This window comes from Babylonia areolata, chromosome 19 (assembly GCF_041734735.1).
Source record: "Babylonia areolata isolate BAREFJ2019XMU chromosome 19, ASM4173473v1, whole genome shotgun sequence".
NCBI lineage: Eukaryota > Metazoa > Mollusca > Gastropoda > Neogastropoda > Buccinidae > Babylonia > Babylonia areolata.
The window spans coordinates 50,403,627-50,428,559 of NC_134894.1; the positions used below are offsets into that span (position 1 = coordinate 50,403,627).

General features: G+C 44.3%; 2 protein-coding genes across 2 annotated transcripts in view; one reads left to right on the forward strand and one right to left on the reverse strand.

Moving 5' to 3' along the window:
- Positions 1–17,601: 17,601 nt before the first annotated feature.
- LOC143294196 (uncharacterized) lies at positions 17,602–18,114 on the reverse strand. The gene has a single exon (XM_076605626.1). It carries the CDS (start codon positions 18,112–18,114, stop codon positions 17,602–17,604), a length of 513 nt encoding a protein of 170 aa, XP_076461741.1.
- Positions 18,115–19,586: 1,472 nt separating this feature from the next.
- LOC143293824 (WD repeat-containing protein 91-like) overlaps positions 19,587–24,933 on the forward strand; it is a 155,701-nt gene continuing 150,354 nt past the window's right edge. The window contains exon 1 of the mRNA XM_076605092.1: positions 19,587–19,712. Within this exon, the coding sequence (XP_076461207.1) occupies positions 19,590–19,712 (123 nt within the window). The 5' untranslated portion in view covers positions 19,587–19,589. The remainder of the gene's footprint in view (positions 19,713–24,933) is intronic.

Consider the following 24,933-nt stretch of genomic DNA (forward strand, 5'->3'; position numbering starts at 1 on the left):
AAAAAACCAACCAATTAAAACGAGTCACCACTTCAAACTTTCCACTCCAAAGTTAAAAAAAAAATTCCATAGTTTAAAACCTTCAAATCTGGTTAAAAATGTTCACTTCTTTTAAGAAGTCCATCAGCGCCCACGGAGGGACATCACGAAACAGTCTTCAAAGAAACCGCCGTGTAATGTCTGCGTCTAATTTCATGCAGATCCCAACAGTCAAGGAGCACGTGTTTCACAGTGAGAGGCTCATCACAGGGAATGCATCGAGGGGCCTCTTCCCCCTTCAACAAGTAAGAATGAGTAAAAAAAGTGTGCCCCGTACGCAGTCTGCACAGCACAGACTCCTCCTTTCTGTTCTTCACCCCCGAAGGGAGGGTCTCTTTTAGGTCTGGACGGATCTGGAAGAGCTTGTTGTCCGTCTGGGTGTTCCACTCCTCTTGCCAAAGATCCTTAACGTAAGTGTTCACCTTCCGCTTCATGTCTGTGTATGGTACAAAGGATCTGGATAATTCTTTCTTTACAGCGTTCCTGGCCAGCAGGTCCGCCCTTTCGTTACCACGAATGCCAACATGTCCGGGAACCCAGGCCAACACAACCTCGTATCCTTTCTTCGTTGCGAGAGTAAAAGCTTCATAAAATTCCAGCAGTTTGGGATGAGTGATATTCCTGCAGGCGATCGCCTCCAGGGCTGACAAGGAGTCGGAAAAGATCATGAATCTCTTTTGTTTCGAAGAGAGAACCATTTTTACCACCAGAACCAGTGCGGTCAGTTCCGCAGTGTACACTGAGCTGTCAGACAGAATGTGTTCCGTTGAGGGCCGGTCAGGGAAGGCGGGACAGAACGCAGATGCAGCGACTCCGTCCTCTGACTTGGAACCGTCAGTGAAGATACTTTGAAAAGTGGGGAATTTGTGGCAGAGTTCCGAAAAGTAAGTTCTGTAGGCCAGAGGACTGGTGGTGTCTTTACGGTATGAGGCCAGATCAAATCGGACCTCAGGTGTTCTAAAGGTCCACAGAGGGCTGTCAGGGAACTTAGAGAAATCTGAGATGCCACCGACATCCAGATCAGCATTTTCTAAGTGCGGCTGAATGCGGAGTCTGAGAGGAGGTATGCAGTTTGGGTTGTCTTTAAATTTCTTATCGAAAGGGTTGTTGAATACAGCATCATAAGCAGGGTTTGTAGGTTCAGAAAACAATTTCAAATAATAGTTTAGGGTCAGCTTCAGTCTGCGGTTGGAGAGAGGCGGTTCCCCCGCCTCTGCGTACAGGCTGTGCACAGGGGTGGTGCGGAAAGCATCTAAGCTGAGACGGAGCCCTTGATGGTGTATAGGGTCCAACAGTTTCAGGTAAGACGGTCTGGCTGAGCCGTATACTACACTTCCGTAATCCAGTTTGGACCAGACCAGGGCTCTGTAGAGGTGCAAGAGAGTTCTCTTATCCCAGTCTGTGTGTGCCACAACTCGAATGATGTTCAGGGCTTTTTGGCAAGATATTTTCAGCTGTTTAATATGGCTGAGGAAGTTCAGCTTCTGATCAAAGACGACCCCTAAAAATTTGGCTTCCTTGACCGCCGGGATGGTGGATTTTCCCAGACCGATTTCAGGGTCCGGATAGAACTGGCAAAAGTTATGAAAATGAATACATTCAGTTTTGGAGGACGAAAATGTGAAGCCATTCTCCTCTGCCCAACACTGGATTTTGTTGACGCAGAGCTGAAGCCGTCGCTGGATGCTGGCATACGTGCTGCCAGTTGCATACAAGGCGAAATCGTCCACGAACAGCGAGCTGTCCGATCTCTTCTGAACGGATTGAACGATGTCATTAATTTTGATGCTGAAGAGAGCCGGCGATAGAATGCTCCCTTGCGGGACACCCAGCTCCTGCTCGTGAATGTCGGACAGGGTGGTGCCGACCCTCACCTGGAATTGTCTGTCTTGCAAAAAATTGTGGATGAAATGGGGCAGGTGTCCTCGGAAGCCGAGCTTGTGCAGGTCCGAGAGGATTCCAAGTTTCCAGGTGGTATCGTAAGCTTTCTCCAAGTCAAAAAATATGGCCACCACATGCTGTTTGTTTAAAAAGGCATTTCTTACAGTGGTTTCCAGATGAACCAGATGGTCAACGGTAGAGCGATGCTTGCGGAAACCGCACTGTTCTTTCGCCAGAAGGCCGTCGGTCTCTAGTTTCCACATCAGTCTACCGTTGACCATCTTCTCCATCAGTTTGCAGATGCAGCTGCTCAGTGCTATTGGGCGGTAGTTGGAGGGGTTCGAGGGGTCTTTTCCTGGTTTCGGCACCGGGATTATGAGGGCTTTCCGCCAGGAGGGTGGAAAAAAGCCTGTGATCCAGATGTGGTTATAAACTTTGAGCAGGGTGTCCAGACAGGTTTCGGGAAGATGCTTTAAGAGTTTATAATGGACCTCGTCCATTCCTGGACAGGAATCCGTACAGGTCTAAAGGCAGATTTAAGTTCATTCATTGTGAAAGGAAGGTTGTAATTCTCTGTGTTGTCGGAAGAGAAGTTACAGGGTGTTTTTTTCTGTCAGGTTTTTGGTTTTGAGAAACCAAGCAGATTTGTTAGCAGATCTCGAGTTCTGTTCAATTGTGGAGGCAAGCAAATTGGCAACTGCTTTCTTCTCTGTGACCAGAGCGTCTGAAAGGTTAAGATGATGAAAGGTTGGGCATACGTTTTTGCCCTTAATTCTTTTTAAAACCCTCCACACTTTCTTCTTGGGTGTGTTGGAGGTTAAGGAAGAGCAAAAATCTCTCCATGACTTTCTCTGGTTCTTTTTAAAAACTTACCTGGCTTTCGCCCTCAGCTGTTGATGGGTTCGAACGCTATCGGTCTCCGGTTTCCGAAAGACGCGTCGCTGCGCTCTCTTCCGAGATACAGGCCTCCCGACATTCTGCGTTGAACCTGGGCGTTCTTGGCACCTGAGGCTTGGAGGTAGATGATGGGACTGCTGCTTTGGCGCAATCTAAAACGATCTGAGTCAGAGTGTCAGCTGGGTCCTTGCTTTTCAATACTGTTTCTTCCTGCAGCTCCGCTCTTATCTTCATGGTAAAAATTCCCCAGTCTGCTTTGTCATAGTTCACGCGGTCAGGCAGAGAGTCACCTTCTCCATAATTATGTGGGGTGGTGGACGACAGGAAAGTGGTCACTCCCGTGCAGATCGTCGTGCACTTTCCACTCGTAGTCCAGGACCAACGATGGATCGCAGACCGACAGATCTAAACACGAGAGCTTTCGAGAGGACAGATGAAGGTAAGTAGGAGACTTGTCGTTAAGACAGCACAAGTCCATATCGGAAAGAAGGTTTTCCAAGAGAAGACCTCGGGCTGATGTCATCTCACTTCCCCAGAGCGGGGAGTGTCCATTGAAGTCGCCCAACAGTAAAAACGGTCGTGGGAGCTGGTCGACCAGGTTCATGAGGTCCTGCCTCAGAACACGGATGGCAGGAGGAAGGTAGAGAGAGCAGACAGTGATGGTTTTCTCAAGTGTGACTCTGACTGCCACCGCCTGTAAAGGGGTGCTTAAAGGAACTGTACTGTATAAAAGGGACTTGCGTATAAAAAGAGCGACACCTCCCATCAATCCCTCTTGCTTCAGTTGATCGGGTTTAAAAACGGAGTTAAAACCAGAGAGAGATAAAACCTTGCCATCTCTTTGCAGAGTCTCCTGCAGCGCCAGCACTGAAGGTTTCAAAGCACGACAAAGCAGCTGAAGTTCCAGGAAATTGGTGTAGAACCCCGGATGTTCCAGTGGATTACTGCCATTAAAAAGGTTAAAAAAAATAAAGCAGCAGCCTATTCCATCGCTACCCCCTGCTCCTCTGCTTGTGGTGGCTCAAGGTCGGCCAAGATTGAGTACTTATTTTTAGAATTTAATTTTTCTGGTTCCGACCAAGTCGGAATATCCACCACCTCGGCTCTTCCCGATCCCGCCGAGGCCGCAACCCTCCCCTCCTTGAGTTTTGGAGGTACGGGGGGTTTCTGGCCACTTCTGCCAGCCCGAGGGCCAGGCAGACGAGAGGCGGGGCGAGGAGGACCGGGGGGTAGGGGGGGCCGGGAGGCGGACAACGTGCCTCCGCCCGAGGCTTTCCGCTCCCGCCCAGCAGCCCCTGAGGACTGCCGCACAGGATGGGAAGGGGTGGACACGGCGCCTCCACCCAAGGCCAACGGTTCTAACAAGGTAGGCAGCCTCCACCTGTTTCATTGCCTCAAAGAACGATATCTTCTTTTCTGTCTTCACCTTCTGGATTTCCTTTTCCTTTCTCCGGGCGGGGCAGTCTTTCGATGAGGACGGGTGGCCGCCTCCGCAGTTCGCACAACGGGCTGGACTGACGCAATCGCCATGGTGCGCCGCCTCTGAACAGGTGCCACACGCCTCTTCCTCCTTGCATCGGTCCCGCACGTGTCCAAATTTCTGGCATTTGAAACATCTTAGAGGGGACGGCACGTACAGGCCTACACTCACCATCAGGTATCCGACTCGAATGTCCCTGGGGACATTCGGGCAGCAGAAGGTGAGGAAAAATGTGTTGGTCGGGACTCTGTCCGACCCCTTCTTCACTGTCACCCTGTACACGTCAGTCACTCCCGGAGAGGACAGCTCGCTCTTGATCTCAGCTTCAGACACTCCTCTCAACTCCGGGCATCTGATGACCCCCTTTGAGCAGTTGAGACCTTTGTGAGGGGAAACCCTCACCGCCCTATCCACAAAAGTGGTCGCCTTGAGCAGAAACTGTGTCTGCCTTTTAGACTCTGTCTCCACCAAAAACGCTCCGCTCCTCAGCAGCGGACTGAAGCTCTTCGAACTTTCTCTCCCACCAGGTGTTCTGGTTTGCAAGAACTGGTCCTTCTTCCTCTGGCAGTCTTTATTGGAAATGTGATACTGATGCTGTATATGCAGTGTGTTCAGGAGCTTGGAGATTCCAGAGTTGTTTTCGTCAAACCAGTCTTTGTGGCTACTCTGTACAAAGCCAAGTGTGTCAGCTGCTGCTGTGTACACAGCATCTCTAAAGGTGCTCCATACCTCTTCTACATCAGTCGATGCAGGAATTTCTTGGAGAGCTGCTTGGATTTGCTGCTGCAGCACGTCCTTGGTGATAGGGAGGCGGTGGATGTTCAGCTTCCTAGGGGGTTTCTGCCTGGCTGGTTGGAGCTTGCGTGCAAGTCTGATGTTCATCTTGCTGCGCACCAGGCGATGGTCCGACCAACAGACTGCTCCTCTCATGCAGCGTGTATTGGAAACATAATCTCTGTCCCTCTGCCAGACAATCACATAGTCCAGCATGTGCCATGTAGCCCCCTCCAACTTCCTCCAGCTGGATTTCACCGGCAAACCTGGTTTCGCACAGGGCTGCTATGTCCACCTGGTAGCGATCAAGCATTCTAGCAATGAGCGCTGTGCGCCTTTCTGGTTTGTCGTCTCTGTCTAAAAGGGTGCGAACATTCCAGGCACCCAGAGTCAGGGCATGACTCCTGGTTCTTTTCTTCTGTTGTTTTCGACCACTAGTGTTGGATGTCCAAGTAGGTGCGGTTTCCTACTAGGTACTAGGTGAGGCAGCCTTTGTTTTGGGATCCTTTTATCTCCTCTTCCCCATGTGGGGAGAGCAGTGCTGTCCCTAAAAAGGGCAGCTGCTCTGACACTGTGGGAGGATACGGGCGCCGCATCTGCCCCAGTCTACGGCGGACGACCATCACCCCACAGCCGCCTGCGTGCAGAGTCGTGACTAGGAACTGCCAGCAGCATCCTCTGCCTGTCCCCGTTACCACTTCTCCGTCGTCGCAGGGCTTGGGAAAGCTGGGTGTTGAAGGGCTAGCTCGTCGTTCCGACATTAGCCTGGTTGCCTGACCAGCTTGTTTTTTTTTTTAGTGAAGAGGAGTTGTGCAGTCCCTTCCCCACTCTCTCGCCTACCGACGGTCACAGTCCCACAGGTGCAGATACTGCCACGTGTAGGACGGCCTTGGCAGGTGCAGGTTTTTTCTTCGGAATTCCGTCTCCTAGGAGGACTTCCAGCCAAGGATAAGAGCTCCCCCTGCCCTTTGGTCATCTTCTTCCGCCTTCACAGCCGTTGGGAAAGGTTTCCTCCTCCGCCTGGTCCGTCGTTGGGGAGACTTCACATGCGGCAGATAGTACTGGGTTACATGGTACCAGTAGCAAGGGCTATGCCCATGACCTGACAGGACAACAGCGACAAAGAATGTAATGAGCAAAGTGACATTGATGTTGATATATCTGAAGAAACATGTCATATTTTGAATAAGACTATCTTAGAAGAAGAAGTTAATCAAGCTATATCCAAACTTAAGAACGGTAAAGCAAGTGGGATAGATGACATATCTGCTGAAATGTTAAAAGCTGGTGGTAAAGATGTTTGCCTATTTCTTACAAAACTATTCAATGCTATATTTGAACAAGGCGTTTACCCTCATGAATGGTCAAAAGCTATCATCATACGAATATACAAAAAAGGTGACCGTGATAAAGTAGATAACTATAGAGGAGTATCTTTATTAAGCGTCGTATCTAAGTGCTATACAACTGTATTGAATTCAAGACTGTATACATGGCTAGAAAATAATCATTTGATTTCAGAAAGTCAAGCAGGTTTTCGTAGGAGACACTCTACTTGTATGCCATTGTCCAGAAATGCGTTAGTAAAAAAGGTAGAAAACTGTATGTTGCTTTTGTAGATTTCAAAAAGGTTTTTGATTCTGTTCGGCATGAGAAACTTTTCGAATGTATCAGAAACAATGGAGTCAGAGGAAGGTTTTTTGCGTCTCTGAGAGCAATGTATGAATCATTATTGTCATGAGTGCGTTTAGGGTTTGAATTGTCAGAAATGCTTGATTGTCCTACTGGAGTAAGGCAGGGTTGCGTACTTAGTCCTACTTTATTTTCATGATTTGTAAATCAGTAAGCAAACAACATAGAAGAAAATGGTATCCAGTTATTTCCAGATATTGTGGAACTATTCATTCTATTGTTTGCAGATGATGTAGCATTGCTGTCAACTACTCCAAGGGGACTATAGAACCAGCTTAACCTCCTACAAGCATGTTGTAACAAAACGAAGTTAAGTGTGAATATCGACAAGACTAAAGTAATGGTATTTAGAAATGGGGGATTTTTAGGAAAACATGAAAAATGGTTCTATGACGAAATAAGACTAGAGGTGGTGAACAATTATTGTTATCTAGGATTTAATTTTCACATCCATGATTAGTGTTAAGAAAGGCACAACTCATTTAGCAGCTAAAGGGAAGAAAGCTGTCATACAGCTGAACACAGTGTTTCAAAAATATAAGGAAGTGTCAAGGGATATCTTCTTAAGATTTTGGATGTTAAGATACAGCCAGTGTTGTTATATGCATCTGAGGTGTGGGGGTTAAACAGCCTGAGACTTGAACATACAGAGAAAGTGCACTTAATGACATGTAAATGGTACTTAGGTGTTCCAGCTAGGACTCCAAATAAGATGGTTTATGAAGAATTAGGGAGATATCCATTGTATATTAATTCCTACATAGCTTGCCTACGTTACTGGTTTAAACTGTTGCAGATGGATACAGAAAGGCTACCTCACAAAGTTTATATTATGCTACTTGAGTCAGACAAATCGGGTTAAAACTGCTGGGTAACAAAATTGAGAGAAATTTTGTGTCAGACTGGTTTTTAATGTGGTTTGACTACAACAAGGAGTAGGGGATGTAAAGGGATTCTTGACTGTGTTTAAACAAAGACTTGTTGACTGGTTTATACAAGAATGGGAACTATTAGGGATAGTGATATGTATGCGATTTATAGAACATCTAAGACTGTTTTCGAAAAAGAAAAATATGTGGATGACATGGATACGTATTGCTTTCGAGTTGCCATTACTCAATTAAGATTGAATGTACTCCCCCTGAACAATAACGTTCATCGATATAGCAAATCTGCCCAAGATAGGCATTGTCCTTTTTGTTGTAACGAAGTTGAGAATGAGCATCACTTTCTGTTCCATTGCATGTTTTATAATGATATCAGAGTTAAGTTTCTTAAAGAATCGACTACAGTATCAATTCATTCACTACTCAAAGCAGCACATGTATACCGTATCCAGGTATTTCATGCAATCAACAGAAGGCAGAAGACTACCTTTTAGATAAAATAATGTCATTATGTTTCAAATAATTTCCAGATGTAACTTTTGAGTCCACTTACACGTGGAGGAATATGACGTTTCTTTTTTCATGAAGCAAATGTATGTATATTTGTAATTATCTATATCACCCCCACCCCCATTACCCTTTCCACCAGTCATAGTATGTATTGTGGCCAAAGGCCGATGTTCCTTTAAACCTTCTGAGTTCTGAGTTCACTCACACACAGACACAGACACACACACACACACACAGACACACACTGGCACAGACACGCACACAGACACAGACACAGGCACAGACACAGCCACACACACACACACACACACACACACACACACAAACACACACACACACAGGTCTGTCTGTCAGTCTACCTGCCAGTGCCTATCTATCTCTCTCAGTCACACTGTGACACACACTAATACTAAAATCAGATCGAAGGCAGAAAATACTATTTGGATCGATGTATGTTATTAGCCCTTTTATAGATGTAGCCGGGTTGGCTACGATCTTTGTTGGGCCAGCTTAGCAGACGACGTTTGCGACTCGCCGAAGGTTACTAAGGAAGTTGTAAATCGGTCACAAGTTATCTCCCTTTACAGGGAACCGTGTGATGATTTTCATCAATTTGTGAAATTATAAACACTTCCTTATAGATGAGATTATAGTTTTATGTTATGGGACTTCAGAACGATCATACTTCTCAAATATAATGACATCATTTGACCAGAAAGCCTATAACATTTTTAAACTAATATTTATGTGAATGAGTTTTGGCGCGATCTTCGAAATCCACTCAGTTGAAACATACAAAATACCTTCGTTTTCTGTAACTCGGTATAGTTGCCGTGGAATTTAGATTGTGCATTAAAACGTAAATGATTAAGCTTCTTCTCGCGTACTGCTTTCCGTGTACACCTAAGTTATAGGCATGCGATGGTACGAAATGTCTCACGGCATTTCGGCGCCACAAAACTATCTCTTCTTCAAGCCATTGGAATTCGTCAGTGCCGATTTGAGCAAAATATGTTTTTACAATACCTAGACATTTTTATAGCGTGTCTTGCAGATGTTTGCATTTCTGTTATCAATCTGATTAGTATCGTGCATGTATAATTGTGTTGTAGTTGGTTTAAACGAAGTATTTCATTGTCGATCACAAGTGCCAAAAGCACCGCCAAGCGGTGCCGACACGGGAGCTATCCGCTGAGTTTTCTCTTGAATTTTTACATAAAAAATCTTTCTCTAGAAGCAGATTTTATAGATGATTTTTATATAGTTGGAAATTCAGGATGTTCAGTTACTTAATTGTTGCAATTATATTACATATTGCGACGTATTAATTGTTGTAATGTACAAAAATGATACATGAACTCGTTAAAAGCTCGTTCATTCAGTGACTCTTTTTGTTTAAAGTTTTTAACTACATTAATTTTGTAGAAAATGGTTTAGCTTAAGAAAATGCTCGTCTCTTGTAGTTTTGTGTGATATATAATATGTCTATGTTAGTTCCCTGAGCCGAAAGTCAGAAGCCGCTAAAATTGGTCAAACAAACACAAGCTTGGCCCCTCAAGGCTCGCGGAGGGCCGGTTTCGTGAGTTGCTTCGCGGCGCTGGCTTTGCGGTTCGGCGGAACAGAATATAAGGAGTGAGCGAGTGCCAGACAAAGAGAGAACTCTCCTGGCCTGGAAGAATGAAAGAATAAAAGAAGAAAACCAGCGCACTGCCTTCCCGAGTCTACCTTGCCTGGCTGCAGCTCTCTTCTGCTAACACCTTCTACCTGTCTTCACCTTCTCCAACACCACCTTACCACCCCGTCACATATATGACAGTCAGTCGTGTCCGACTATGACCATCAGATACTAAACCACGGCTCGCTCTTTCACTCACACGATCAGTCTGTGGATGAGATGTTTGGTGAAGCAAGTTAAACATCGAGGATTTTACTGACCTGAGTACGAAAGATGTTGTCAGACCAACCGCTGAAAAATTATCTTGCACCAAAAGCCCACAATACTGGTCAACTCTATACCCGTCTATCAGAGTGAAACAACAGTGGATTTTTCACACACAAAATCTTTCACAATAACGTTATCTTCTGTGTTTCCGGAACTGTTCAATTTCATTTTACACAGGTCACTTTTTGACGTCAGTCAGCTATTGCACCACGAACTTATAAATAAATCCTATGGCACCACTTTACCTGAATTTTATTAATTTATGTCCGTGCTGTGGCACGCATTCTTGCATTATATTATACCAACCTGCCACCCTTGCACTGCAGCAGCTATTTTTTAGACACAGACCGCGACCACCCAAAACTTAGTTCAGTTCAGTTAGTACTCGAGGAGGCGTCACTGCGTTCAGACAAATCCATATACGCTCCATCTCCCACATCATAGAGTCATATTTATTCATTTACTTATTCATTTATCTATTTATTGATTTTTCCGGCCGCATTGTATTTTACTGAGTTATTTAATTATCTATTTCCGATTACTTTTCACTTTAAAAAAAAACCCAAAAAAACCCACTCAACGCATGACTAAGCGCGTTGGGTCATGCTGCCGGTCAGGCATCTGCTTGGCAGATGTGGTGTAGTGTATAGTGGATTTGTCCGAACGCAGTGACGCCTCCTTGAGTAACTGACTCGCTGAACTGAATTGTTGTTTTATCAGCAAGTCTTGACAGCTCGTATATTTCCCGTAACACCTGCATGTCCCGGACCATGTAAGCTTTATGAACTTGAATCTGAAAGTTGCATATTGTCACATGCCACTCTGGGCTTCCCATTCCACTTTCAATTTTATTTTATATTATTATTATTATTATTATTATTAATTTATTTTTTGTATGAGGTTCAGTGAGTCTGTTAGAATCATGGCATGTTGGTTTCCAGGCGTATGAATATAGATGACAGCCATTGCATGGAGAGCATGTGTCACAGCGCCGGGCTTCAAGTTCCATCGTCAGGCTGGAGGTTGTGACTTTGTACGCGGCATTTTCTTCCGTGTTTGTTTTGGCCATTTTGCTTCGAAGTGAATCCCCAGCCGGATTGGTCTTTGGTGACTGAGATAAATGTGTATATGATGATGTCCTCTTCTTTACTGTTTTCTTCTATGATCAGCCAGAACAACCTCCAAACATCGCTGTATTGTACTTGGCCTCCGAACGATATTAAAAACAGACATATGAAAGATCAAAATGACAATTAAATAACTTAGTATATCTTTCAAAGCAAGGAATTGCATGTTTTACAGACGGCTTCCACGCGCTTGGACTGTGGTCAGTCGTCTGCAGTCGTCTCGTGAGAAAGTTCCCTTTAACAGAAGTTCTGCACTTAATGTAGTCTGTTTGTTTGATTGTAATGATGTTCGTCATTGTTCTACATGCAATAGAGTTGCAGCCGGGTTGGCAACAATCTTCGTTGGGCCAGCTTAGCAGACGACTTTTGTGACTCGCCGAAGGTTACTAAGGAAGTTGTAAATCGGTCACAAGTTATCTCCCTTTACAGGGAACCGTATGATATTTTCATCAATTTGTTAAATTATAAACACTTCCTTATAGATGAGATTATAGTTTTATGTTATGGGACTTCAGAACGATCATACTTCTCAAATGTAATGATATCATTTGGTCAGAAAGCCTATAACTTTTTAAAACTAATATTTATGTGAATGAGTTTTGGCGCGATCATCGAAATCCACTCAGTTGAAACATACAAAATACCTTCGTTTTCTATAAATCGATATAGTTGCCGTGGAATTTAGAATGTGCATTAAAATGTAAATGATTAAGCTTTCTTCTCATGTACTGCTTTCCGTGGACACCTAAGTTATAGGCATGCGATGGTACGAAATGTCTGACAGCATTTCGGCCCCACAAAACTATCTCTTCTTCAAGCCATTGGAATTCGTCAGTGCCGATTTGAGCAAAATATGTTTTTACAATACTTAGACATGTTTATAGCGTGTCTTGCAGATGTTTGCATTTCTGTTATCAATCTGATTAGTATCGTGCATGTATAATTGTGTTGTAGTTGGTTTAAACGAAGTATTTCATTGTCGATCACAAGTGCCAAAAGCACCGCCAAGCGGTGCTGACACGGGAGCTGTCCGTTGAGTTTTCTCTTGAATTTTCACATAAAAATTCTTTACTCTAGAAGCGCATTCTATAGATGATTTTTATATAGTTGGAAATTCAGGATGTTCAGTTACTTAATTGTTGCAATTATATTGCATATCGCGACGTATTAATTGTTGTAATGTACAAAAATGTCGGATACATGAACTCGTTAAAAGCTCATTCATTCGGTGACTCTTTTTGTTTACAGTTTTTAACTACATTATTTTTGTAGAAAATGGTTTAGCTTAAGAAAATGCTCGTCTCTTGTAGTTTTATGTGATTATAATATATCTATGTTAGTTCCCCGAGCCGAAAGTCAGAAGCCGCTAAATTTGGTCAAACAAACACAAGCTTGGCCCCTCAAGGCTCGCGGAGGGCCGGTTTCGTGAGTCGCTTCGCGGCGCTGGCTTTGCGGTTCGGCGGAACAGAATATAAGGAGTGAGCGAGTGCCAGACAAATAGAGAACTCTCCTGGTCTGGAAGAATGAGAGAATAAAAGAAGAAAAACCGGCGCACCGCCTTCCCGAGTCTACCTTGCCTGGCTGCAGTTCTCTTCTGCTAACACCTTCTACCTGTCTTCACCTTCTCTAACACCACCTTACCACCCCGTCACAACTGGCGCTGCGAGCAGGATTAGGAGAAGACAGAGAGAAGAGAGTGCAGCAGGTACTTCAAGTCCACGCAGACTGAGTAACGTCGCCCATCAACATGGCCCAATCCGACTTCCTGCCCAAACTCCCGACATTCTCTGGTGAGGAAACCGGCAGGGAAGTTGATGACTTCATCTGGGAGGCCCGACTGATCCTCCATCTGCAGCCCCTGAATGACGCGACAGCCTCTCTCTGGCTGATCTCAGCCCTTGCAGGCAGAGCTCGCCAGCAGATTGTCAGGCTGCCAGCGACAGAAGTGGACACGCCAGCCAAAATCCTAACACTACTCGAGGAGAACTGGGGAGAGCAGCGTGACACCACAGACCTTGCCACTGCCTTCTTCACTAGGCAGCAGCAGTCCAAGGAGACGATTGCAGTGTACGCGTCCCATCTTCGGTACCTCTGGACCAAGGTCAACAAGGCTGAAGATGGGATGATGCAGGTGCCAGCGACCATTCTCCGCGACGCCTTCGCCAGAGGTCTTCAGCCAGCTGCACTCAGGCGCGATGTCAGGCGCTTCATCAGAGACCACCCTGACACCACCTTCGAGGCGGCGAAGAAGGAGGCCCAGCGATGGCTGAAGGAGGACAGCGACGCTGACGGCAGTCACAACGCCACTGTTGCCTGCCTACAGGCCCAGCTGGCTACATTGACGGCTGAAGTCAACAGTTTGTGACAACAGCAGCAGCAGTTCCCCATGCCAGCACACCGCCCACATCCTCCAGGACCAGCACATCATCCTCGCTGCTGTGCTGCTGACCGGGCCCCAGGCCCTCCACACTGTGTCTGGTGTCAGCGGTTTGGCCACACTGAAGACCAGTGTTGGCACAAGCAGCGCAATGTGAAGAAGGCCAGGCGACAGAAAGCTGACCACCAGACTCCAATGGCAGTCAACAACCAGTGTGTTGTCACCAAACACACTGGGCTATCTGGGTCCATGCCAGCTGCTCCAGCTCCAAACCAGCGACGCAGGAGACGCCGACGCAGACGAGAGCGCCACAGCACCACACCTGATGCTGTGATCCCACAGGTGTCACCTTCACCCGTGTACTCAACCTCACACAGCTGAGAGGCAGCCAACGACCACCACCTGCTGTCACGCCGACTGACCCGTCCCAACGGTCCTGCCATGTCAACAAAGTGTCAGACTCTGACACTGACACTGACAGTGGGGTGTGGCTGTTCAGTCCCATGCCAGGGCCCAGGACGTCAGCCCTGCAGGCAGCACCAGAGCCGCCTTCACTACCACCAGCTCCCACCCCTAGGCGATCTCTACGCCTGACGACGAAGCCAGTAACATGGTACACATCTGGTGTTCCTTACGTTGGTCAGTGACTTTGCTTAGTTGCGGTCTCACTTGAAATTTGAGGAGACAAGATAGGTTAATGATGGACAATGTGTGGGACTGATTGTTCTCTTGTTGTTGTTTTTTTGTCATTGAGCAGTTGAAATTTTTCAGATTGACTTTTCCCCCCAAGCAAAGCTGTTGAATGCTCACTCATTTTGTTTGATCAAAGATTGATTTTCCCCCCAAGCAAAGCTGTTGAATGCTCACTCATTTTTGGTTGATAATTGCATCAAATTGTATTGCTGAAACTGTCCACTGAATTGCAAATATGTTTTATTGGTGCTAATGAGTTGGTCAAAAGGAAGAGAGAGACAGAAAAAATATGACTTAAAGGAAACGTTTGTTAAAAAATGACAACTCCTTTCTAGTCTTCGTTGGGCCGCTTCAGGTACTTCATCTTGAGGAATCTTGTTTCAGGTTCTCCCTAGTCAATATGGATGTAAAGCTGATGAAAAGGAATTTTGTGTTTATACAACTATTTTCCCACAGTCAGTGTATAACATGCCGCGGATATACATTTCAGACAGTCACCATTGTTGGGACTTATTTTGTTATATTGGGAACACTGTCAATATAACAGCTCCCCTTATAACCTGTACTGGTTTTGGCTTTGGGGGTTTGCATTTTAAATAACGCCCCTCAAGAGCATTTGATTAGAGTCTATCCACTGGATCGTCGTGTGCATTTTAAATATATACTGAACTTTAAGGGCTACATTTAAAATGATGCTCCTTTAAGAATTCAGTGTGGGCAAACCGTTTTGCCCTGACGTGGGTTATACATTTTGTGAAAATCTGACTCTGAGGGTTCACGCTCAAGATACCGTTCCTCGAGGGTTACTGATTACTGTTTGAGATTTTAACGGATTTTGCATTTTTCCGATTTTTGCAACTCAGTGTCTTGGGATTTCCACTTAAGATAATGTTTTGTGTGTTCGTTGGTTTGAATAGGTGTATTAGTGCATGATTTAGGCCCCCCTTTATGTAGTCATGAAAAGTGCCAGCGAGGACGCTGGTTGTAACAGAGTAGGGGGGGGGGGGATGTAGCCGGGTTGGCAACAATCTTCGTTGGGCCAGCTTAGCAGACGACTTTTGTGACTCGCCGAAGGTTACTAAGGAAGTTATAAATCGGTCACAAGTTATCTCCCTTTACAGGGGACCGAATGATATTTTCATCAATTTGTTAAATTATAAACACTTCCTTATAGATGAGATTATAGTTTTATGTTATGGGACTTCAGAACGATCATACTTCTCAAATGTAATGATATCATTTGGCCAGAAAGCCTATAACTTTTTAAAACTAATATTTATGTGAAAGAGTTTTGGCGCGATCTTCGAAATCCACTCAGTTGAAACATACAAAATACCTTCGTTTTCTATAAATCGATATAGTTGCCGTGGAATTTAGAATGTGCATTAAAATGTAAATGATTAAGCTTTCTTCTCGTGTACTGCTTTCCGTGGACACCTAAATTATAGGCATGCGATGGTACGAAATGTCTGACAGCATTTCGGCCCCACAAAACTATCTCTTCTTCAAGCCATTGGAATTCGTCAGTGCCGATTTGAGCAAAACATGTTTTTACAATACCTAGACATGTTTATAGCGTGTCTTGCAGATGTTTGCATTTCTGTTATCAATCTGATTAGTATCGTGCATGTATAATTGTGTTGTAGTTGGTTTAAACGAAGTATTTCATTGTCGATCACAAGTTCCAAAAGCACCGCCAAGCGGTGCCGACACGGGAGCTGTCCGTTGAGTTTTCTCTTGAATTTTCAATCTTCAATCTTCAAATTGGAGGGTCAGCCGTCATTACTGACTATTAATGACCTGTGTGCGCAGAGGCGTAAATACCTAGCTAAAACCTAAGTAGACCTATCTTTTCCTCCGGAGGGGGTGACAATGAGAAAGAGCATGTATACATACTCTCTCCCACCGTCACTCGCAGCGTCCCTCCGGGGGAGAAAAAAAAAAAAAAAAAAAAAAAAAAAAGGGGGGGGGGGGGGGGGGGGGGGGGGGGGGGGGACTAAACTGTGATCTTGTTCAGCTCCCTCTTGAAAGCTGCCAAGGAGGGAGCCTCTGCTGCTATTGCAGGCAGGGAGTTCCAGACGGGGATGGTTGATGGGAAAAAAACTGTATTTATAAGGGTCAGAGGAGGAGCTAAGATGGACAAATTTGTGTCGATGATTTGATCTTGTTCTGCCGGATCCTTTCTTGAGAAATTTGTCTGGAGGGATGTCTACAATGCCGTTGACCATTTTATACATCAGGGTCAGCCTTTGTCTGTTCCGCCGTGATTCGAGGGATTCCCATCCTAGTTCTTGCAGCATGTGTGTTACGCTGCTGGTCCGCCCGTAGTCACTGTGTACATAACGTGCTGCTCTTCTTTGCACCATTTCAATCTTGTTCTTTTGACCTTCTTTGTACGGGCTCCAGACTGATGAACAATACTCCAGGTGCGGGCGTACAAGAGTTTGGTAGGCATTGGCTTTGGTGGTTTTATTGGATGTTTTTAGATTCCTTTTTAGGAAGCCTACCATGCTATTGGCTTTGTTGGTGATTCTTGTAACATGTTCTTTCCAGTTTAGATCATTTCTTATGTCGACGCCGAGATATTTTGCGCTGTCAACATGCTCGAGGGTGTGTCCTTTTAATTTGTAGTTGTAGCTGATGGGGTTCCTTGATGTTGTACAGGTAAGGACATTACATTTTTCTGGGTGGAATTCCATTCCCCAACGCTGTTCCCAGTCAGACAGGGTGTTGAGATATCGTTGGAGCATTTTACAGTCTTGGATTGTCTTGATGGTAGAGTAGACTATACAGTCATCAGCGAACAATCTAATATTGGCCTTGATGTTCTGAGGCAGATCGTTGATGTAAATCAGAAATAGGATGGGGCCTAGAACTGTCCCCTGTGGGACTCCGCTGATGACAGGTGCTGGCTCAGATTTTTCGCCGTCAACTACGACGATTTGGGTGAGGTCAGAAAGGTAGGCCTTGATCCAGTCTAACGTCGATCCTCGTATACCATAATGGTCCAGCTTACGGAGGAGGCGTTTGTGGGGGACCTTGTCAAAGGCTTTGGAGAAGTCCAGGATTACCATGTCGGTCTGCTGTCTGTTGTCCTGGTTTTTGGCGATGTCTTGGAACAATGTTAGCAGTTGAGTTTCGCAACTCCTTCTGGCTCTAAACCCATGTTGTGAGTTATCAAGTATTTCATGTTGGGTCAGATGGCGCATGATGTTGCTTGCGAGGATGTGTTCTTGCATCTTACAGCATATGCTGGTGAGGGAGACCGGTCTGTAGTTAGCAGCAGAGTTACGATTGCCCTTTTAGAAAACTGCTGTCACGTTCGCCATTTTCCAGTCGTCTGGTACACATCCATCTGCCAGTGATTTGGTGAAGATAATAGAGAGCAGGGGCGCGATCTCATCTGCGCACTCTTTCAACACTTTTGCTGGAATCTCATCAGGTCCTGCTGCTTTATATGGGTTGATGTTCTTCAGCAATTTGCGTACCCCTTCCTTGTCGATCGTGATCTCGGCCATTGCAGGGTAGGACACTCCCGATGGTGTTAGGATTTTGCTACTTTTTTCTCTCGTGAAGACCGACTTGTACTGGTGGTTTAGAATGTTGGCCTTTTCTTTTGGGGATGCAAATAATCTTCCTTGGTCTCGAAGTGGAGATACCCCTGTACTGTCACGTCTGAGAGATTTGATGTAATTCCAGAATCGCTTTTGGTTGCTCCCTTTCAACTGCTCATCATCGCTTTTGGGAGGATCAATGATGTTGTTGATGTAAGTCCAGTATGCATGACGTTGTTCCCGCTGTACTTTGCCCTTCATCTGTAGGTACTGTCGTCTTACTGAGGGGTCAGATGAGGTTTTGCTCTTTCTAAATTTCCGAGCGAGTTTTCTTTTCATTGACTTGATGTGGGGGGCAATCCAGGGTTTATGGTTGGATTTGTTTCGGACAGTTTTTGAGGGGATGTGTTCCTTCACGAGTGAGTGGATTATGGTTTTAAACCTTTCCCAAAGTTCGCAAACGCTAAGCGTGGCTGATGTCTCGATGAAGGAGTCTTGGGCGTCAGACAATTTTTCTTTTATTATGTTGAAGTCTGCTTTTTGGAAATTTGGTACTATTCTGGAGGGATGTTTCGTGTAGTATGGTCGGAGAGATGACTCGATGAAGATTGCTTCATGATCCGACACTCCTGGCACGACTCTTGCATTGTTGATTAGGGTACTGTTGTTTGTTAGAAAAATGTCAGGGGTGGTAGCAGTGTCTTGAGTTATTCTAGTTGGTTCATGGATCATCTGTTCTAGATGCGCGTCAGCCGCTACTTGGAGGAGTTCTTTGCATATTTTGCCATCTTGTGCGTACTTGGGTACCAATCGAGCTTTCCAGTTGATGTCATCTAGATTAAAGTCTCCTCCAATCCAGATGTGTCCATCGGCAGGCAGTTTCTGGAGACAAGTTTCCAAGTCAGTGAAGAGGCCAGATTTGTTGTCAGATTGAGGTCTATAATATGCACAGACATACAGTTTTTTTGCTCCTTTGATGGAGATTTCTACCCAGATCATCTCTTTGTTGGTTTTGATTTGGAGTTTTTCAGGTTGGCAGCTTTGAAGTTTAGATGAGACTAATATAAATACGCCTCCATGAGGATTTTCACATAAAAATTCTTTACTCTAGAAGCGGATTCTATAAGCTTAGATGATTTTTATATAGTTGGAAATTCAGGATGTTCAATTACTTAATTGTTGCAATTATATTACATATCGCGACGTATTAATTGTTGTAATGTACAAAAATGTCGGATACATGAACTCGTTAAAAGCTCATTCATTCGGTGACTCTTTTTGTTTACAGTTTTTAACTACATTATTTTTGTAGAAAATGGTTTAGCTTAAGAAAATGCTCGTCTCTTGTAGTTTTATGTGATTATAATATATCTATGTTAGTTCCCCGAGCCGAAAGTCAGAAGCCGCTAAATTTGGTCAAACAAACACAAGCTTGGCCCCTCAAGGCTCGAGAATAAAAGAAGAAAAACCGGCGCACCGCCTTCCCCAGTCTACCTTGCCTGGCTGCAGCTCTCTTCTGCTAACATCTTCTACCTGTCTTCACCTTCTCTAACACCACCTTACCACCCCGTCACAGAGTAAAGAACAAAACAAACACAGAGAGAGGAAGAGGGGGCGATGAGGGGCGGGTATTTACTTCTCCCCCCCGCCCCCCACCACAGTTGCCAAGGGTATTAATTTTCAACACAGTTTCTGATAAAATTTTCATGAGTGCACTCCCTTCGAACATTTTGACAATGGCGACTGCTTGTGAGAGATTGGATGAACTTGTGAAAGATTATCTTTTGTTTCGTGGATTTACCGCCACGGCCAAAGCTCTTGATCATGAAGTCAAATACGATAAAGACAGAGGACTAAGGGTATGAAAATAAGCATATTACCACAGTGCACCATCGAACTTGATTTCTGTTATGTTGATAAATGATAAATGTGGTTTATGATCACTTGAACCAGTTAAGTTTAAAAAAAAAAAAAAAAAAAAAAAACAACAACAACAACACCACGCCCCCTTTTACATAGATGGAAGATGTTTATCATTTATGCAGTACTTTCCGTCGCACTTTAGCATCCTAATTTCAGCTCCAGGAATGTAGGATGTTAAAGTAGACATTATCTTTCATTTGTCTTAAAAGGGGTGTGTTGTTTGTTTTCGCACATCGTCGTATTCGTTATCATCACACTTCACAGTCATCTGCTGATCATATCACTTATCACTATATCAGTAATGGCATGTAATGATGTATGCTACCGTTTGTTACCTATGGCGCAGCTTTGTCCACAGTCTAGCTTCGTACAATTTATCAATGTTATCTATATGTCTGGTGCAGTTGTATTAGTTGTTCTGGACGGCCATTTCAAATTCAATTAATTATTTGTTCTTCACCTTCCATGTTATTTGTTATTTGGCGGAATGGTTTCATTTAAGAAATATGTTACATTATTATTGATTGCGGTTGTGCATAGCAAAGAAGAGAGAGGGAGAGAGAGATATCACAAGTGCTGCTCGTGGTGGATTTTTAGAAGATATTGTATCTCAAACTTAAAGTTGAATTTAAAAGAAAGAATGTTAAAAAAAATGTAGAAAATGGAGAGTAGTGTTGCATTCCTATGCATATGAGACACACATAAGTTTGCATTAAATTTACTGGGAGCCTTTTAATAGTTTTATCTTTTCTGCCATATGTTTAACTTTAAGTTCCTGACAATGTTGTATGATTTTTATAGCCATTTCCTGTACTGCCAATCAAAGCTGAAACTTTGAATGCAGACTGCACATTCTTTGGTGTCTGAAGCCAGTGAACTGTGAAGTCTTTTGAAGACATTAATGTCATTCATTTTGTTGTGGTGGTTTCCACCACTGACTATAAAAGTTAAAATTTAAATCCAACCAGTCAGCTTCAAAATTGTGACAGAAAATATTTTACTAGGCTCCTAACAGTCTCGCAGACACATGTGTCACTGACTGAGTCCCAGACTCAGGTGTATTTGAATGCAAAGCTGCTTCTTCATTTTCATCTTGTGAATGAGATTATTTCAATTTTCATTCTTGAAAATTTCCTTTTGCACATTTCATCAGGTCAGTGCCTCTAGGCATATCTTGTTCTTTTTTTAAAATGCTTGTAGTCACAGTGCATTAAGAGCTGCAGTTTTGATGGCTGTATGTATAACAAAATTGAGTCAGTGTTATGATTCTTGTATTCTCCTCCTATCTGAATCCCTGTTATTGATCCTTTTTTTTCTGTTGACTGAATAAAACAGTAGTGAAGCCAACCACAGTGACATACTTGTAGTGATCTAGTTTTATGTCACAAAGACATGACCATGCTATAACCTCCATTTACCACACACCACTATAGAGCTCCTGTACTCCTGTAAATCCACATCCATCAAAAGAGATTGCATGTAAAGATATAATTTTATTTCATTGATAAAGTTCTGCATACAAAGCCCTTGGTTGCCCTATACTTGAGCTCGCAGCCTCTGTGTGGATCCCCTACATTGCCAGTGAGATCCAGGCCATTGAAAAGGTTTGGCGCCAAGCAGCAAGATGGATCACCATCTTGACATCCTGCATCCATCCTCAGCTCTTTCAACTGTTACCCCGTCAAGTCAGATATTAAAAAAAGCTCTTCTGGAGATGTTTCACATGTTCCACCATGGACTCATTATTATTATTGAATGTTATTATTATCATTTTTATTATGAGCATTAATGCCTAATCTTGAAAATAAGCCCTAGGTGTTTGCAAATAGAACACATATAATGATATATATGTTAATATTAAAAAGGAAAAATTGAACATTAAATACCAAACATCATTAAAAATATTCATCCCCCTCTCATGACCCACACACACACACAATGCATGTAACCACATGCACACTCACACACACGTCATAACACAATCGTAAATAGTACACAATCAAAAATACAACCAACAATTTCTGAAACTATCAAAACTCACTCACTCACTAATACTAATAGTCATTTTAGTTCATACTGGGATTATTCAGGAGGGGAAAAAGTGGGTCTTGAGACTGGATTTGAAAGATTGCAGCGAAGGTGAGTGATGGAGAGGCTAATGAAGTTGATTCCAAAGAAAGGGGGCTGGGTATGAAAAACTGAGTTGGCCATACGTTTTGGTTTGAGCAGGGGGGATCCTAAGCATTTCGATGTCAGAAGAGCAGAGTTGGCATGAGGGTATGTAAACTGTATGAATGAGATCAGAAAGATACTGTGGACCAGAAGCCTCAATGGACTTGAAACAGAAAGAGACAATTTTGTAAATAAAATGTGGCTACTTTCGTTTTCTCCGCATAAGCGGATAGTAGTTTGCACAGGACAGGAATGTCAGACCCCTGCTGGAGTCTGCACTAGTAGGACACGGTAAGTATGTTATTTAAACGTAATTTTAGGAAGAAAATTTCCTTTTCTTGCACTGGGAGCTAGTGTAAAGCATGAAGGAGATGAGAGATGTGATCAAATTTAGAGGAACAAAAGACAATACGAGCAGCATAGTTCTGGACTTTCTGAAGCCTAGCAATGAGGTAGCTGAGTGAACCGACAAGTAGGGAACTACAATAATCCTGGTGGGACAGCACAAAGACACAGAGGAGAGTTTTGGTTGCATCTTCAGTCAGGAGATGACAAATGGATGCAATTTTGTGAATTTCAGAGTAACACAGTTGGCATATTTATTTGCAACATGCTGCTGATAGGAAAGAGACTGGTCGAGTATCATCAGTATGACACCAATATTGTGGATGGAAGAGGAAAGAGTAATGTTGGTGCCATTGAGGGAGAGACTGAGTGGCAAAGTCTTTGTGGGGTGATAATTAATCATGATTTCGGTTTTATCCTCATTTAATTTTAGTTTGTTTTCAGTCATCCATGTCTTCAGATTGGAGATGCAGGCCTGAGTAGAGTCGATGAGAAAGGGAAGGAGATACGGAGGTCCCGACAGATACAGCTTGTTGTCATCGGAAAAGCTATGGTGGGACAACAAATGATGATTCACAATGGTGGAAATCGGTTGTGTATAGATAACAAACAGAATGGGCCCAAGCATCTCCATAAACTCAGTCTGCCTTCCAAGACCATCAGACAACAGGCAGAGTTCCAGAAGAAATAACACTTGCAACTTCAACATCACTGCCTGCAGGACACAGTACAGAAGATGTTTTTCCCCTGCACCATCCCAGAATGCCTCAGGAGTTTGTCATAGCTGAGTCGTTGGACTGCTTCAAGTCCAGACTTTTTGCCTGCCTGTAACTCAACCAAATATTTTTCAGCACCATGATCAAGGAATGTAGTATTTCAGCAAACATCCCTTCCCAGGATAATGAGCATCACTTTGTGTCTGCATCCCCTGCTCTGTCCTTGCATGCATTTATACCTTCTCATTTTGTGAAGACCTCCACTCTGCACTGTAGCCTTTAGTAGTTTAATTGAAAAGAATAAAATGATTAAAACTAACTAAGGTCCATCCAGTTTTCTCTGTGGATGTAATAAATGAACCTTACAACTGCAACAACATTATATTACAATACTGTAGTCTGGTAAACTGCCAGTGGACTGCAGTGCAACCAGAACATAGTAATTAAGTTATTTGGTGTAATTTACTGTACCATGTCAAACTGATGCAAACTAGGCAGTCTTCCCTGCTTGGTCAAATTTTGTGCAGCTGACAGTGAAAAGATGCCCAGCCATGTCCAGTCTGCTCTAGCCAGTCAAACGCTGATAACAGCTACAAGCAATGACTCATTGTTTTTGGCCAGGCTGTTGATGCCATCTTGTCAATTTTTCTGCTCTGCCTTTTCTAACGCTTTTATTGGCTCTTAAGCGTGTTCATTTGGCCTTTTTTGTTGCATGTGGCTTGTTAACAACAGTCGGGCTACCTCTTTCTACCGACTCTGCCCCCTCAAATCGCTATTTATTTCTTACTCTCTGTTGATTTTGTTTTTCCTTTTTCTGTACTGGCCTCGGCTATTTTTCTGGTTTCATAAACTTTTGTGTGGTCTAGTATGCATTGCACGTCATCCTGGGATGGTAAGAACCATAAGGCTGGGTTAGAGCTTTATCAGGAGCCTTTTCCAGGCCTGGAGCCCACAGTTCTTCCCGATCTGGACCGCAGGGACACATCTTTTGACGCAGATTGTTGAGATAGCGCTCGAATCTCAAAACCGGTTGTGAAGGGGACCGAGGGGAAACAGAGTTGAGCATCATCTCCCAAGTTGTCCCAGCAGGATGGGGAATTCATGGGGAGTAACAACTCCACTGTCAGTAATGTGGACATGGGGCGGAACACTTCACAGGGGGATTTTGTACCTGTCCTCTTTCTCAGTCACTATGCTGAGAAGGCATTCAGTGTGGCTGTTGTTTCTTTCCTTCCACCCTAGCATGCTGAGCCCCCTCTGCCACCTCCCTCAGTGGGGATGAAAATCCTGGCATTAATTTCTCCAGCGGGAGGGGAATCTGCACGTGTGGCCCTTACCAGACTTCAGTCAGGCAATCTTACTATTCGGCTGGTCTCCCCTGCTGGGGGAGGCCTGTGCATATCAGGCGGCTCCAGGCTGTCAGCCCATCGGTTTACCAGTGTGTCCGACAACCAGGTCAGACTGGGCCTCCCTCTGATTTGGCAGGGTTTCTTCCTTCCTGGGGGTCAAGGTGCCAGTGACACTTAGGGTCACAGAATGGCTGGCACCCATGGATGGATTCCCCCATTCTATCCATACATAACAAAAGACACGCCCACAGAACCATGCGATACCTGCTTGACCTTCCTTCAGTGCAGGCCAGAAACAAGTTAGAACAGGTCAAGACCTACTTCAAAGCATTAGAAAACCCTCAAAATCCACTGCATGACATAGTCAAAGAACCAAAAGGCAGCCGTCTGGGACGAGGAAGATCATGGATGGGGCAAGCAGAAGACAGAATCCAGCTAGTATGCCGACTACAAGACCTGAAAGGAACAAAAGAATGGGAGAAAAACCCGAAAACCTCAACCATCTGTTCAACACAGCCATTTCACCCACTCTAGGAAGACATTGTCGGGAATGGCCAGAGGGCAAAACTGATGCG